This window comes from Artemia franciscana, chromosome 4, assembly GCF_032884065.1.
Source record: "Artemia franciscana chromosome 4, ASM3288406v1, whole genome shotgun sequence".
NCBI lineage: Eukaryota > Metazoa > Arthropoda > Branchiopoda > Anostraca > Artemiidae > Artemia > Artemia franciscana.
The window spans coordinates 74331-90810 of NC_088866.1; the positions used below are offsets into that span (position 1 = coordinate 74331).

General features: G+C 35.6%; 1 protein-coding gene across 2 annotated transcripts in view; it reads right to left on the reverse strand.

The window, feature by feature from the left end:
- Positions 1–16480, reverse strand: part of LOC136025816 (uncharacterized) — a 79756-nt gene that overhangs the window by 33359 nt on the left and 29917 nt on the right. For both annotated transcript variants that reach the window (XM_065701807.1, XM_065701806.1), the window contains exons 5-7: positions 15936–16072; positions 6751–6898; positions 3852–4112 (exon numbers count right to left, since the gene is read on the reverse strand). In XM_065701807.1, the coding sequence (XP_065557879.1) occupies positions 3852–4112; positions 6751–6898; positions 15936–16072 (546 nt within the window). The remainder of the gene's footprint in view (positions 1–3851; positions 4113–6750; positions 6899–15935; positions 16073–16480) is intronic.

Below are 16480 nucleotides of genomic sequence, written 5' to 3' on the forward strand. Positions count from 1 at the left end.
ACATCATATTTTTTAAATGACAATATTAGGAGACATTTAGAATGATAATTCCAGGATAATTTTTTTGACATTATAATTTTCTCAGAGTCTCTGACATTGACTTAGTCAAATACTGGCCGACAGGAAGTGAAAATAAATTCTAGTAATGTTGAGTTTGAATGTGTATTTTAAATATTTAGAAATTAGGTTAACTTTTAGGCTGGACCCCAAAAAGAGAAACCTAAACTATTCTTAAAATTCTAAAACATCACATCATTACATCATATTTTTTTTAATGACAATATTAGGAGACATTTAGAATGATAATTCCAGGATAATTTTTTTGACATTATAATTTTCTCAGAGTCTCTGACATTGACTTAGCCAAATACTGACCGGTAGTAAGTGAAAATAAATTCTAGTAATGTTGAGTTTGTATGTGTATTTTAAATGGTTAGAAATTAGGTTAATTTTTAGGCTAAACCCCAAAAAGAGAAACCTAAAGTATTCTTAAAATTCTAAAACATCATATCATTACATCATATTTTTTTTAATTACAAAATTAGGAGACATTTAGAATGATAATTCCAGGATAATTTTTTTGACATTATAGTTTCCTCAGAGTCTCTGACATTGACTTAGTCAAATACTGACCGGCAGGAAGTGAAAATAAATTCTAGTAATGTTGAGTTTGTATGTGTATTTTAAATGGTTAGAAATTAGGTTAACTTTTAGGCTGGACCACAAAAAGAGAAACCTAAACTATTCTTAAACTTCTAAAACATTTCATCATTACATCATATTTTTTAATTACAATATTAAGAGACATTTAGAATGATAATTCCATTATAATTTTGTTTCCGGCCTTACTATTAAATCAAAAAGAAAAAGAGCCAATCTTTGAATTGGTAGCAGTATTTAATGCCATCGCGGTTTTCCGCCACCTTTCAGGCTAGGTTACGTTAGGTTAAATTTGGTTACAAGTATCAGAAATGGGTGAAAAACCTAACCTATGCTAACCTAACCCCACCTACTCTTACTAAACTTAGTCTAACCTAATATTTGACCTTTTCGTACGACCAAAATAGTTCTCTTGATGATGCAAGATTTCCTGGGTGGCGGAAAACATACGGTGGCGGGAAAACCGCGGTGGCGTTAAAACACCCAATTCTTTGAATTTCTCTTCAATATTTGTCAATTCTAAAGCAAGTTTTAAATTGCACTTAAGATTAAGCTGTGAAAAAAAAACAACGAAAACGATACTAAGGCTAAAAGTAAAAACAATAATCGCAATATTGAGTTTAAACGATGGAATTAGCATTAGCAGCATTTACCGAGAAAACCATCATATTAGTTTCATTGCTAGCACAATATTATTGTTTACGCTGGTGATGCGAACAAAGAAAAAAAAAACTAATCGTAATTTTAATGTCGTTACCTGCGAAGAGTGAAAACCAGCATTAGTGTTGAAAAGAAAAATGAGTATCGCCATCTAGTATTTGGTGACTTTGTTTAGCCTTAAATTGTTGCGCTTCTCAGATAAGAATTGGATTTTTATGCTAATTTCAAATATATACGTTTCATCAAGTTTAGTCTTACCCATCAAAAGTTATGAGCCTGAGCCTTATTAGCATTATTTTTGAAAAACGGGAAAACCCCCCAAAAAGTCATAGAATTGTTTTATAAAAATAATTCTTAGAATGAAAATCACATGATCGGACTCAGCGTATCAGAATTTCTTACTGTAGAGGTTTCAAGCTCATACCTGCAAAAAATGTGGAATTTTGTATTTTTTTTCCAGAAGAAAGGTCACGGATGCGTGTTTATTTGTTTTTCCCCCAGGTGTGATCGTACCAACCCAGTAGTCCTATAATATCGCGAAAGGGCTTATTAAAATGGAAATTAAAGGCTCTAGTGCCCTTTTTAAATGACAAAAATTGGAGAGCAGCTAAGCCCCCTCCCAAGCTAATTTTTTCCCAAAGTAACCAAATAGGAATTTCGAGATAGCCATTTTGTTCAGCATAGTAAAAAAAGGTTATGAACTTTGCCCATTGTTTACATACAGTATTAGCTGTTTGGAGGTATATAGACAAGTTCAGGGGGATTTTTTTCTGGTAGGAGGGTCAGGGGAGTAGATTACGCGGGAGGATCTTTCCATAGAGGAATTTTACATGGGGGAAGAGAGTTTTCCACGAAGGGGGTGCCAGATTTCCATTAAACCATCAGAAATTAAATATAAAAAAACAAGTGTTTTCAACTCAAAGTAAGGAGCAACATTAAAACTTAAAACGAACAGCAATTATAACGTATATGAGGGGATTAGTCCCCTCGTTAATGCCTCGCTCTTTTCGCTAAAGTTATTTTTAGTTCTTTCAAAAGAGCTATCTATTCTAATTAGACGGCTTTTGTGATTCAGGGGTTATTCTTAAAAAATTCAAACTTTAGTGTACAGAGCGAGATAATACGAGGGGACGAACCCCCTCATATGCATAACAATTTCTATTCGTTTTAAATTTTAATGGTGCTCCTTACTTCAGTTGAAGCAACTGTTCTTTTTATATAATTATGAGTTATAGAGCAACAGGAGGTTCGGTCCTATAGCACTGTAGATTATATAATAATTAATCCATTTTTCCGTAAAATTACTTTCTTTCTGATGAAGTCGCTGTACGTTAAACTGTCAGTACCAGAAGTAGTTTTTAATCCTTATTGCTGGCGCTGGTGTCGTGGTTAGAAAATGATAAAAAAAAATCAGCAACGCCATCAAGCGTTAAGCAGCTTATTTTGAACCCTAAAAGTTTGAATACACAGGGTGTCCAGGGGGAGGGGGTCGGCTGAGGATTTGTCCACTTTAAATACATTTTTCTCTTTAATTCGCTTTTTTGCTTACATTTGATTTGGGGGAGAGATGCAGTAATTAATTTTTCCCTAGGCACCACCGACCCTAGTAACGGCTCTAAGAATACTTATCTTTTGATGCTCTTTAAATTGAAGGGGAGGTTGGAGAAATTTGAATTCCATCCTTTTTAGGTCTACCAGCTTCCTGTCAACTAGCCTACTCAGGCAATCGAGATTTTTCCAAAGCTAATCATGGCTTAATTTATGCAAACTGGATATTCCCTTAACTAATTCTTGAAAACAGAAAAATACTGATCAATTATCTCTCAAAGAGTAATTACCGCTTTAATGATATAACAATGCAGATTGACGATATCAGCTGACCAATTTTATGTCAAGTTGTCAAGTATTATATTCAGTCGTTAAAATATCAAAGATCTTGCTTTTACAGCTGTCAAAATCTCATTTGGTTTCTTGGAGCGTCGATTGTAAAAAAAAAAAAAAAAAAATCAGAAGAATTAGCCAAACTAAAGACCTTAGGGATCAGCGCGAACACTTACGAGGCCGAACCCTTAAGAGGCCTTCATAGACATCGGAGAAAATAGGACTCATGTTACTTGCAGATTACCACCCCAATGACCAATGGTATATCCAAATGGCAACTAAAAGTTTGTCAACTTATGACTGAGTTTGATCAGTATTGTCAAAAAATAAATTTATTTACAAGTAATAGTGCTAATACTTTATCTTTTTGTATAGAAAGGGAAGCTACTGCTGCAACCCGTTACGTTTTTTCTTTAAATAAAACTGCCTTTAATCTTCTCTCTTATGGGTTGGTCGTAACAAATGAACGTAGCACAACTCACCAAATTATATAAGACATGTTATGAAAGCCGTGTATATTCTTTTTTATGATCAAATATGAATGAAGCGTTGCATATACTTGCTTTACGCTATTATTGGTTTTAGCACGTAAAGTGTTCCTTGAAACTACAGGTTAAATGGACAAAAATATCAAATGCTTAACTACTTACAGCATTCGTAAGCTTCAGGACAACATTGCCCTTCCTTTGGAGCAATGGCAACACAGTTGTCCCCTAATGGCTGCATTGGTTTTCCACATTCTTGCACAGCGCAAACAATATCACCGTGCATGCAGTAACAATGCTCACAGGGGTCATCAGTAGGAACAAGCGCGCCATCTACAAAAGCTTCTCCATTTCTGAAACACATGCCACTGTTTGCAATTGCAGGGGGCTGGGTGGTTCCGATAACTTGCGGTATCTTATCTCGATCTAAAATAGATTTTATTTTGAAAATAAATAAAGGGTTTAAAAAATGACTGCACTATACCCCCTCTTCCCAACAAAAATCCTGGAGAGGCCTTTGGGTATTTATTTTGTATCATGCGATTGGGTAAATAAAACATTATAAAGTTTTACTGTATGCAAGATCAAAAACCAAAGTTTAAACAGTGTATATTTAGACAATATCTGTATAGATTCTATATTTTCCTTCTTGTTTTTCACCATGCATAGCATATTATTCCAGATTTCTGTTTAAATTTTAGAAGGATCAAAACGCTATTACGACTTAGTATTTCCAGGTTTCTGAAGAAACCGTCTTCAGTGACTTAAAAGAGTCATTCAAAGAGAAAAAGATAGATTACTTTATAGTAATTTCTCTTTAAGTTGTGTGTCTTAATTCCATTGGATCATTTATATGACGCGTTTCGTAAACCAATTACATTATTCCTTACTTTTGGAGAGACAAACAGCCCAGATAAAAGTCGAGCTCCCAGCTGAAGCTGATTTATTTCTTATTACCATTTTCATTATTAACGCTCAAGCAGCAATGATTTTAAAATTTCCTAGGTTCTTCTTACAGAGGATTAGGTACACTCAGCTTTTTTTCTTTTTTATTTTCTTTTTTTTTTTGATTCTGTAACGCCATAAATGTGTCGTGTCATCCATGTTTCATGTCACCTTTTGTCCATATTTGAATCCTAGACTCACCGCTAAATATAAACTTGAATATTTAGAGCTTTGATAAATGCCTTGGGATAGGGTTGCCATTTTGTAATCATCATCATCATTATTTTATTTAAAACCTATCACAAAAACTGGGCAGAAAGCCCAGAAAAAGACAGAGTAAAAATCTCGAAAAAAAAACAACAGAAATAAAAACACACATTGACAACTACAAATAAGGGACAAACAGAAATGACCAAAGATGAGAAGACTTCTGGAATTCAGTAGAGAAATCAGAAAAATCACAAATAATGTAAGGTGAGTTGAAGATAATGGAAGTTTTGGATTTGATTTCGGCATGCCACTTAAAAATATTTATTACGATCTTACGATACTTGAAGTAACAATATGTACTTTGCACCCACTACTACCAAAATCTGCACAGCTACATATGGAGGACTATTTTCATTTAAAACTGAATTACCATTTTTATTGATTTTTTTTACGGATAAATATGGTTTATAACCATGAGGGTCTTATAACCATTAGGATCCCCTGTGTAGCTTGATCAAAAATGACCCTTAAGCACGACGGCCACTAGGAATTTTCAATACTATAGCCCTCCCTCCTTTCCCCTCTTTCCACCCTGAATAGAAGGACATTATTACAGAAGAAAATCAATAGACTGAGGGGCAGATCTTCTGGCATATACATAGGAATTTTTTATATAACAGATCTTCTGGCATAAAATAACCGTGAGGGTTGTATAACCATGAGAATCCCCTTGTGTAGCTAGATTAAAAATGACCCTTAAGCACGACTGCCACTAGGAATTTTCCATACTTTAGCCCTCCCTCCTTTCCCCTCTTCAGTCCTGAATGGAAGGACATTATTACAGAAGAAACTCAATAGACTGAGGGGCAGATCTTCTGGCTTATACATAGGAATTTTTTATAACATTAAATTTAGACGTTATTTAAACTTATGGTTACTTTATTTTTAGGATTCCATTATTATCATTATATATAGTATTACATATGGCTATAATTGGTGGGCTATGGGCTATATGATGGGCTGTGCGAATATTTGAAGCTTTAAGTTAATCCGAACGAATTTTACTGAAAATTCGGTATCTCCCAATAGGATACTTGAGAGGTGGACGGGTTCATTGAAGGCTGAAGACCCTTGGCTTAGACAGCTATTCAAAATTCAATAATGAAAAATAATGAGAAATAAGAGAAGCTCATGGCTGCAATCTCAACTTAATCAATATAAAAGTTATTCATGAGAATCTTTAACATACAATGGCTAATCACTGATGTAATTTGATTTAAGTTTTTTCTTCAATTTTGGCATAGTCTCAGGTCTATTAAGATGGAAGCCAAATATTTTTAGCTGATGTCCGCACACAATCAAAATTTACAGAATAAAAACTCGATAGAGTGAAATTGGCACATTAACACGGGGCGAGTAGAATTGGAACTGCTAGCGCTACTGAAGGTGCAGTGTTAAGTGACAAAACTAAAAGGATTCCAAACAACCTTCTTCTAAGTTTAACTTTAATTCATTCGACTTAGACCAGATTATTACCAAAAATGTAAACTGGCAAGGTAAAGCCTAGTTAAATTAAGAAAACCACGAGCAACACAAAAGTAAAAAAGACGTTACGAAGGAATAAGAAAATCGATAAACAAAATAGACATAACTACTATATTTTTTTAACCGGCTTTATTTTTTGGCTCGGTAATGATTGACAGTAGTGGTCTATTTTCTCTTCATGACGAATTTGACTTCTTAAACTCAGTTTCCCTCACTTTTTGGCCTAAAGCCAACAAAGAGCAATCCAAAGATTTTGTCAACCCAAATTTAGCAGAAATACGGCTTATTTGGGACGTATGCTGACATTATCGAAGCGCAAAATAATTACTTTGTAATGTAAAGTTCAAACCAACTGTAAACTTACCACATTCGTATCGAACTGGGCAGCAAACACCCTCCTCAAAAACAGGGGCACATCCATCAACATAGAGGATACATTCTTGCATCACACAAGCAGTATGGTTCCTTATGCAATAGCACAAATCACATGGCTTACTGGGATCTGAAGGTACCTATAAAAATATACAAGTTCTAGATAAATCTTTACTCTTCAAGATTATTAAGATCGATTTAAATTGGTATAGTAAAGACAATAAGAATTTTAAAACTTAGGAAATTAATTCATTTACAAGACAACTAGAAGCCATCACGCCGGCTTTTCCTAATTATTCTCCACTTAGTAAATATAATACTATTGTAAGTAGTGACAGCATAACGCTTCCTACTGAAGTCCATCCACTTGAAATCGCGGTCAGGACACTCTTTTTAAACTTCTTCAAGACGGAGATGCTTGTTACGTAAATAGGGAATGTTTTCTAAAAGATGCAGGTGTTAACAACGTAATAGGGAGGTTTTTTTCTTTAATTACTCAAAACACTTCAGGGGTCCGCTAGTTGGAACATCCACGACTTCAGGCTCTAATGATCAATTCCACCAGGTCCCCTAGCAACAATTTCAACGGGGGTCCTAGACAGCAGTTCTAATAGGACCTCAGCAATCAATTTCACCATGCCGGCTATCCTAACCTAAGTACCGGTGTCCTAGAATCCAATTTCTATGGAGCCCCTAGTAACCTTTCTCCTCAGAGGGTCCCCTAGCCTAACCTAGCAACTTTTCCACCAGGAGACCTTAGCAGTCAATTCCACGGTAGGTCCCTAGCGAGCAATTCTAACGGTGGCCCCTAGCAAACAATTCCAGGGAGGCCCTAGCAGTCAATTCCAACGGGGGCCTAGCATCCAATTCCATTGGGGGGAAAGGGCATAGCAACCAATTTCATCGACAAGACGTTTTCCAAGACGTTTCAAGATTTCATTGGATGTTATGTAATAGGGGAATGTTTACTTGTCTTAAGGATGACGCAATCCCGCCTGGCATGCCATAATTTAAGGGACTGTGGGGATCGCCGATTGTAACTGAGGTGGGTGCACCCGAGGCGTAATTACAAAGCGCACGTGGGTTTTAACATAGCACTTTTACTTGGCAATACTTTGGTAATACTTTTTTGTAATACTTGGCAAGAATTGAAGAGTGTTGATTATAGCAGACATGATTTCATATTTCTACGTTAAAGTTTGGTAATAGTAGACATGATTTTGATGATACCATTTTAGATTTGGACAATACCAGAAACGTTTTGATAGTACCATAAAATATTTTGTTAATGCCAGGTTTGTTGATCATGTTAGATTTTGATAATTAGAATTGTGGAATCTTAAGGGAGCAGAAGTGGCGGAACCGGAACCGGAATCGAAATCTGGACTGGTGGGACTGGAATTGAATTCGGTGGAATCGTGAAATCAGGGACAGAAGTGGTGAAACCGGAACCGGACTGAGCCAGAATCGGCGGAACTGGGACTGGGACTGGTACTGATGGAGCTTGGAGTGGAATTGGTGGAACCAGAGCCGTGTTATCAGAGGACAGGGGTGGCAGAACTGGAACTGATAGTACCAGAACCGAAACTGGAACCGCTTGAGCCGGAGTGAAAGCCAGCAAAATAGGACATGGACCTGTTGTAACGGGGGAGGGCAGAAGTAGGAAAAGAGGAAACGGATATGCCTTTATTAAAAGAAAATAAATCTAAAAATGTTTTTAGAATGATGAGGGATGACAGAGGGAGCTTGAGGTTGAGCCATAGTGCGGCCTGGTGGGGTGAAATGACATGCTGTATCATTGAGGGTTGTCTTGCAAAGAATGAACCAAAGAATTTAGTACATGATTTTTAACGAAAAAATATCTGGAAAATGTCTTAAGAATGATGAGGGGTGCTGGAGGGTGCCAGAGGGCCAGTCATCGTGTGGCACGGTGGTGCGGAACGACATGGTGTATCACTTTGGGGGTTGCTTTCAAAAACATGAATCAATCGATTTTAAGCATGATTTTTTACAATAAAATTTCCAGATAAGGTCCTAGCAATTATGAGGAGTGCCAGAGGGTGCCAGTCATAGTGTGACACGGTGGTATGAATTGACATGGTTCATCACGGAGGGTTGCAAAAACATGAACCAATGGATTTAATGCATGACTTTTAGCAAGAAATTATATGAAAAATGTCTTAGGAATTATGAAAGGGCGCTAGAGCGTGCCAGAGGGCCAGTCATAGTGTGGCACAGTGGTGTGAATTGACATGGTGTATGACGTTGAGAGTGGCTTGAAAAAAAATGAATCAATGGATTTTAAGCATGATTTTTAACAAGAAAATACATCGAAAATGTCTTAGGAATGATGATTGATGTCAGTCATAATGTGACACGGTAGCATATGTTGAGATGGTTTATCCAAAGGAGGGGCCTTGTAGAAGCATGAACCAGTGGAGTCTAAGCATAATTTTATCAAGGAAATATCTTTAAAATGTCTTAGAGATGACGAGGGGTGTCCGAGGGTCAACCACATATTGCCATGGTGGCGTGAAGTGCCACGGGGTCTATTACGTTGGGGGTGGCATAGGAATGATTAGATTGTGCTACTGGGTGCCAAAGGGCCAGTCAGAGTTTGGCATGGTAGCATGAACTGAGATGGTGTATCACAAGGGAGGGGGCTTGTAAAAACACGAATCAGTGGGCTTTTTATCAAGTCAGAATCAGTTTTTTTATTAAATCAGTGGGCATAATTTTATCAAGAAAATATGTGAAAAGTCTCTATGAAATGATGAGGGGTTCCAGAAGGCCAACAAATATTGCCATGGTGGCTTGAATTGCCGTGGGGGCTACCACGATAGGGATTGCCTTGCAGGAACACGAATGCGTGGATTTTAAGCATAATTTTATCAAGAAAACATCCGGGAAACGTCTTAAAAATTATAACATGTACCGTAGGGATGTCACAAACCAACAACATATGTCATGGGGATGTGGATTGGCGTGGGGGATATCACGTGGGGGGGTTGGCTTGCAAAAACACGAACCAATGGACTTCAAGCATAATATTGTCAAGAAAATTTTTGAAAGTATCTTAGGAATGATGATATGTATCAAAGGGGTGGCTCAGGCCAGCCACATATTGCCAAGGTGGTGTGAATTGCTTAGACTAGCATGTTCTACAGCTTAAAGTTAAGGTGAGAGGAGTTAAAAGAATTTTTCGGTGAAGGGTGACTGAAATTCAACATCCAGTCAAAGAAACGAGGAATTTTCATTAAGACTTCTCTGAAACAGCTATTAATACTGTTTAAATTCATCTCTAATAGCTACCCTCATCTCCCCTCTGTAATCGCTTTCTAAGGGCTGGGCCAGCCACATATTGTCAGAGTGGCATGAAACAACATAGGCTTGGCAAAAGAATTGTATTTTCAGTAAAACCTCTCACAAATAGAAGAATGCAAAAATGTGTCTATTTTCCTTGCAGGTGTGTCTAAAGAGCAATAGAAACATTGCCTTTTCATAAATATCTCTCAGAAATAAATCTTAATGTGGTTTAAATTTATCTCTAATAACAACTCTCCCCCTGGAAATAGCTGTTAGGGTTCCCAAATTTTTTTCTTCGTGGTTCTTTTTGCTTATATTTTGTCCTTTATAAGCTTTTTCACGGTTCGGTTTTTCATTTGTTGTGTTTTAATTGTTTTTTTCTGTTTTAGTGATGGTTGTGTTTTGTTATTAATAAAATTTTCATGTTAAATAAAAAGTCTTCATTCTTTAGATTTCTTGTTCTAGAACGAATCTTCAATAAGTAATTATTTACGCCATGAAATATCTAAAGCCAATGCTATGTAACATCTCTCTGATTCATTAGCTAACTCAACCTGTCTATGTTACTTTAGAAAACTAATAACGCTGTAACATGCAGGTGCGTCTAATAGGAAGCCTAGTGAAATTGGTTGCTAGGACCCCTCTGGAATTGCTCTCTAGCAATTCCGCGGTTAAATGGCTTTTAGGGGGTCTGGTGGAACCGCTCTGTAGGGCCCGGCGTCGTGAAAGTTTTAAGTGCAAGCCCCTGAAGGTGTTTAAAATATTAAAGAAAAACCCTCCCCATTGAGTTATTAATACCTACAACTCTCAGAAAACATTCCCTATTGCATAACAAGCACCTGCTTCTTGAAGAAGTTTAAAAAAGTGTCCGGACCGGGCTTTGAAGGGGATAGGCTCCCGTTTGAAACACTACGTTGTCAATACTTTTGTAGAAGACATCTTATATACCTCCTCCGACACCAAAAGCCAATTCTGAATTTGGAAGCTGGGTATTATTTCAATAATAAGATTAATAAAAAATAAGAGAACGTCGCCCCACAGGAGAGTCATTAGCACTGTTTACGTTGTTTCTGCAATTGAAGCATTCTTATTGTCGTCATTTGCAAATAAGGACAAGCCACTATACTGGTTAAGACCTAAGGGATACATCTACACATGCCTTGCTCCAAGAGTACCAAGCGTCTTAGCAGCATACAGGTAGGTATAAGTTCAATTTTTTTCAAAGATTTACCCAATAACTACCAAAAGAATCATATATAACTATGAGAAAATTGGAAGCAAAAGACAAAGAAAAGCACACTTTGGTGTATAAGAACAAAAACCATTATTTTAAGCCACCTTACTATACCTCCCCTCCGCAGTAAAATAATCATTAATCATTTTAATTTACCAAAAAGGGTTATTTTTTGGCAGAATTTTTAGCCCTTTTATTTTACAGTCTGGAATCGTGAAAGCAAATAAAGTGCACTTTCCAGCCCATATTTTTAAAACTATTCAAAGACTTGATCATTAATCAGTGCAGCTTTTGTAACTACACTCCCTATTTCCCCACATAGAAAAGCTTAGCCTTCGAGGTCGTCTCATTTCTCCAGAACTATTGCATCCTTTATTTACAGTGGGACATCACCGAGAGTCCATTCACTGGCCGAAATTTGGCCTAAAACCAAATTGGCCGAAAACAATTCAAAATTTTGCAATTCAAAAGAATACTTGTTCCCTATAGGTGGCTTGTTTTCTTCCGATCGTTTGATAATATATACAAATATATATATATATATATATATATATATATATATATATATATATATATATATATATATATATATATATATATATATATATATATATATATATATATATATATATATATATATAGAAACGGAAAAAACGAGGCTGATCCTCAGGCAGTTGAAAAAAAGTGAAAGCAAAAAGACAAAGCAGACATTTTGGCAAGGACCTCCGCCAGGCCGTTCTCAGTGCTCAACGCAGGAAAAAAAAACAAAAAACAAAAATAATTTCCTTGCTGAAATGTCTGCTTTGTCTATTCATTTTTTTGTTAACGGGCTGAAGACACCCTATTTCTTGGTTTCTTACTTATTTCTATTTCTTTTTTTTTTAGCAAACGTTATGCATAGTCAGTGCGGTCTTAGAACGTGTTTTCTACCTAACCCTGGGTTAGGTAACTTTCCAACTATTTTGTGTCATTAAAACGATTCTTATAAATAAATTGTCCAGTAGTATTTATTGACACTAGCACCAATTCAAAAGAAATTTAAAAGGTGGGTGAAGGATTTTAAAACTTTGTGATGGAAATACTAAAAAAGGTATTTTTTTATTTACGATTAAGTTTTGCTTATTTTTTAAACGAAAGTACCAAAAAAATTAATATTAAAACTTTTAGGGCTAATTGACTGTCCACATGTTCCACTCCAACAGGGGTGCCCAATTGGCACCCCTGGTTGTACAATAGTAAATTATAAAGCAAAATGTAAAAAAAAACTGATCAGTAATGACATAAAAACCAAGACGGATGAAGGATTTTAAAAATTTTTGTAATGGAAATACTTAAAAAGGTATTTTTAAAATATTGCGATTAAGTTTAAAAAAAATGAACGGAAATACCAAAAAAAGTAATTTTAAAACTTTAAGGAATAAACGACTATCCATATGTTCCACTCAACTAGGGGTGCCCAATTGGTACCCCTGGTTGTGCAATAGTAAATTATAAATCAAAATGCCAAAAAAAGGAAAAAAAATGATCAGCAATGACCTAAAAACCAAGCTTGCGAAGACAGGCTGAAAAAAAATGAGAACAAAGTTTAAAAAATAAAAATAAACAGAACTGAATACGAGTATAAAAACAACTCGTAAATATGATGCTGCTAACTTTTCACTAACTGGCAGAACTGTGAATTATTTGATGCAGGGACGAAACTATGAAACAGATTAAACCAAAATAGTTCAAGACATTACATTTAATAGCCTGGAACAATATAACGATTTTTTATTCGTTTTTATTTATTATTTTTTTATAACAAAAAAATCAAATTAATCAAACAAAATATGAAAAGAAAACTAAATCATGCTAAATTAGCCCTTAAAATCAGCTCCAAATATATACTTATTCAGCAGCTACATTTGTAGCTCAGGTTGTAATTGATCAAAAAATAGATGCCTAAGGGTAAGAAGCGTAGCCAAAACTTTTATTTTAAACGGAAGATTGTCCATTCCATTCTGGGCAAGCTACAAGAACGTATTTTATATAATTTGAGCATTTGGGAGTTGATTAGAGCCTCCAGATCCTCCTCTGGCGGTATTCACGGGGACAGCGCATCTAAATTTAGCAAGATCTAAAAAATCTTCTTCGGCCTCGGGCCAAAATTCAATACAGATCCGTTACGGTATCTTCAATTAGCAACACTGTCAACAAGGTGTGGAAGACTTGGCGAAGTGTATCAAAAATGTTTAAGCATGAATTGCGCTTTTCTGAGCACGTCATCACGACTCTATTCTTGACCAAAAGCGAGTCATTGTTAATAGTTGAATTGCACGACGGTATGATCACTTGTCATCCATTAAATGACGGTTATATTAACCGGACACTTTAATCTTTTTTTAATGCTTCTTGAGTGGTATTCAAAGTAGGTTAGGTCAGGATAATATGTATGTCGTCAATATGTCTTGGGTTTTAGGGTATTGACATTCTTTGGTCCAACAGTTTCAGTCATGTTTCTAAGAAAGAAGCTTTTTAAGAAAGTCATTTCAAAGAAAGCAGCATGATAATTTAATCTTTATTTAATGCTTCATGAGTAGAGTTCAAAGTAGGTTATGTCAGTCCTCTAGTGTCTTGAGGTTTTGTGTGTTGGTATTCTTTTGTCCCACAGCTTATGTTACATTCTAAGGAATCAGTTCATTAAGAAAACTATTTCAAAGAGAACAACTAAACAATTTTTTTTTTTAATGCTTCAGGAGTGGTATTCAAGATAGGTTATGCCAGCATTATATGTAGGCCGTCTATATGTGTTAGGTTTAGGGTATTGATATTCTTTTGTCCCACAACATAGTCACATTTCTAAGAAAGTGAATTTTAAAATAGGCTACTTAAAAGAAAGCAACTGCAGAATATAATCGATTAAACCTGGAAAATTTAATCTTTTAATACTTCATGACTGGTATCCAAAGTAGGACTAAGTCAGTATCATATCTATGTCGCCTATATTTCTTGGGTTTTGAGTATTAAAACCCTTTTGTCCCACAATTTAGCCATATTTCTAAGAAAGTATATTTTTTTTAAGCTTGCTTCTAAGTAAATGCAGATCTAGAAGGGGCAATGTGACAAGGGTGCTAATATTTGACCAAATTGACAACTCTATTTGAAAAAAGAGAAAAAAATGAGAAAACGGAATGAGGGTGCCAAAAAATCTTGAGGGGAGCAGGGTCCCCCTCCCCCTGGATCCGCCTCTGCTTCAAAGAGAGTACCTAAACAATCTAGCCTTTTTAATCCTTCATAACTAGTATCTAAAGTAGGGCTAGGTCAATGTAATATATATGTCATCTGCATCTGTTGGGTTTTGGGTATTGATATTCTTTTGTCCCATAACGTTAGTCTTATTTCCAAGAAAGCAAACTTTTAAGGTCATTTCAAAGAGGGCACCTAGACAATTTAATTTTTTTTTAATGCTTTATGATTGGTGTCCAAGCAGGATTATGTCAGTATCATGTGTATGTCGTCTAAATAAATGGGGTTTTTGTGGCATCGATATAATTTGTCCTGTTTGTGTTTCTTTTCCATGTTGTCCTGTTTGGCAGGACTATTTGTCCTGTCGATATCATGTTTCAGGCAAAGCAAATATTTATGGCAGTCGTTCCTGAGAAAGCAGCTAAATAAATTAATTTTTCTTTAAGGCTTTATGAGTGGTATTCAAACTAGGCTAGGTCTATATCCTAGTTGTGTTGTCTATATTTCTTGAGTTGCTAAAGTATTGATATTTTTCGGCCCACAACTCCAGGCAAATTTTTAAGAATAAAATTTTAGTCACTTCAGAAAAGGTAATTAATCGCAAAATTTAATATTTTTTTAAGGCTTCATGTCTACTAGTCAAATTAAATTAGGTCAGGATGATATGCATGTCGCCTCTACATTTTGTGATTTGGGCATTTATACCCTTTTATCCCACAACTTCAATCGTATTAATAAGAAAAGATAGTTCCTTATAAAGTCATTTCAGGAATTGTACTGAACACTACCTTAATCTTCAGTTTCTGATAATATGGTTTACTGAAGCTAAAACCTAATGCATAATTTATCTAATTTGGCTTAGGACTGGGTATACATTTTAAACCGGGACTTACAAATTAGGACTAAGTAATATGTTAAAAAATAAAAATCCCTAATTTTTCTATTGTTGTCAGAAAGTCAAAATTACTTTCATTTTGTCTATTTCTAAACCTATGTGTATATTTTGGAACTGTGCATCTTTTCAATATATGGTTTTGCCACTTAAAAAACAAAAATAATGATCTTAGCATTTCTTTGATGGCAGAAGCCAAGTATGGAACATTTTCCTGCGATGAGGGTAGGGGATCTGCAAACCTTCGTTGCAATACCATTTAAAAAGAAGGCTCCTTCTTTCTAGGCTCCTACGCAAGTACGTAGGGGGGGACTTGAGGTTTTTATGATTTTTCCCTTCGTTTCTTATACGTAGTATGTTTTATGGTAACTTGCCTACTTCCGATAATTGCTCCAAATTTTTACCCTTTTCCCACTGAAATTTAGCTCTTCCTCCCAATGCAAATTTCTTCGTATGTGCCTATTCAAGTCGTAATAAATCTAATGATTTTCTCCAAATGTTAAACCAAAAAAAAAGTTACCTGAGCCCCATCTGGATAATATTTGTCATCTATAACGCAGCCTTCTTCGTCACTAAGGGTCGCCAAACCAGTGAAAGACGATGGAGTCACTGGGCGGGTTGTTGTACTCACAACTCCAATCATGAGAGGTACAGGGACTAAAATAAAATTAGAGCTTAGTATCAATAAAAAAAAGATAAGAAAAACTTTCTTGTTAATGCTGCAGTCTTCACTCGGAATTCTAAGAAAAACTTAAGCTAAAAGCTAAGCTTAAGCTAAAAATAAAGAATGTTGAGTTTCTAAGGGGAGGCTCACAAAAGAAGTTAAAGCAAGGCTCACCAATTGGCCATTTGGCCGCTTTTTCAAGGGCAACTTTGGTATAAACAAAAACTCTTTATAATAGTATAAAGAAAAAATGTGCGAAAGAAAGCAAGGAATACCTCCCTTTAAAACTCAAAGATAAAAAAAACGACAAAATTGAGTATTTGTTTACAAAATCAAGAGAAAATAGGGTTGTTTGAAGGCCTCTAAAATATGTTTCATTACTAGCACTACCTTTTCTGATG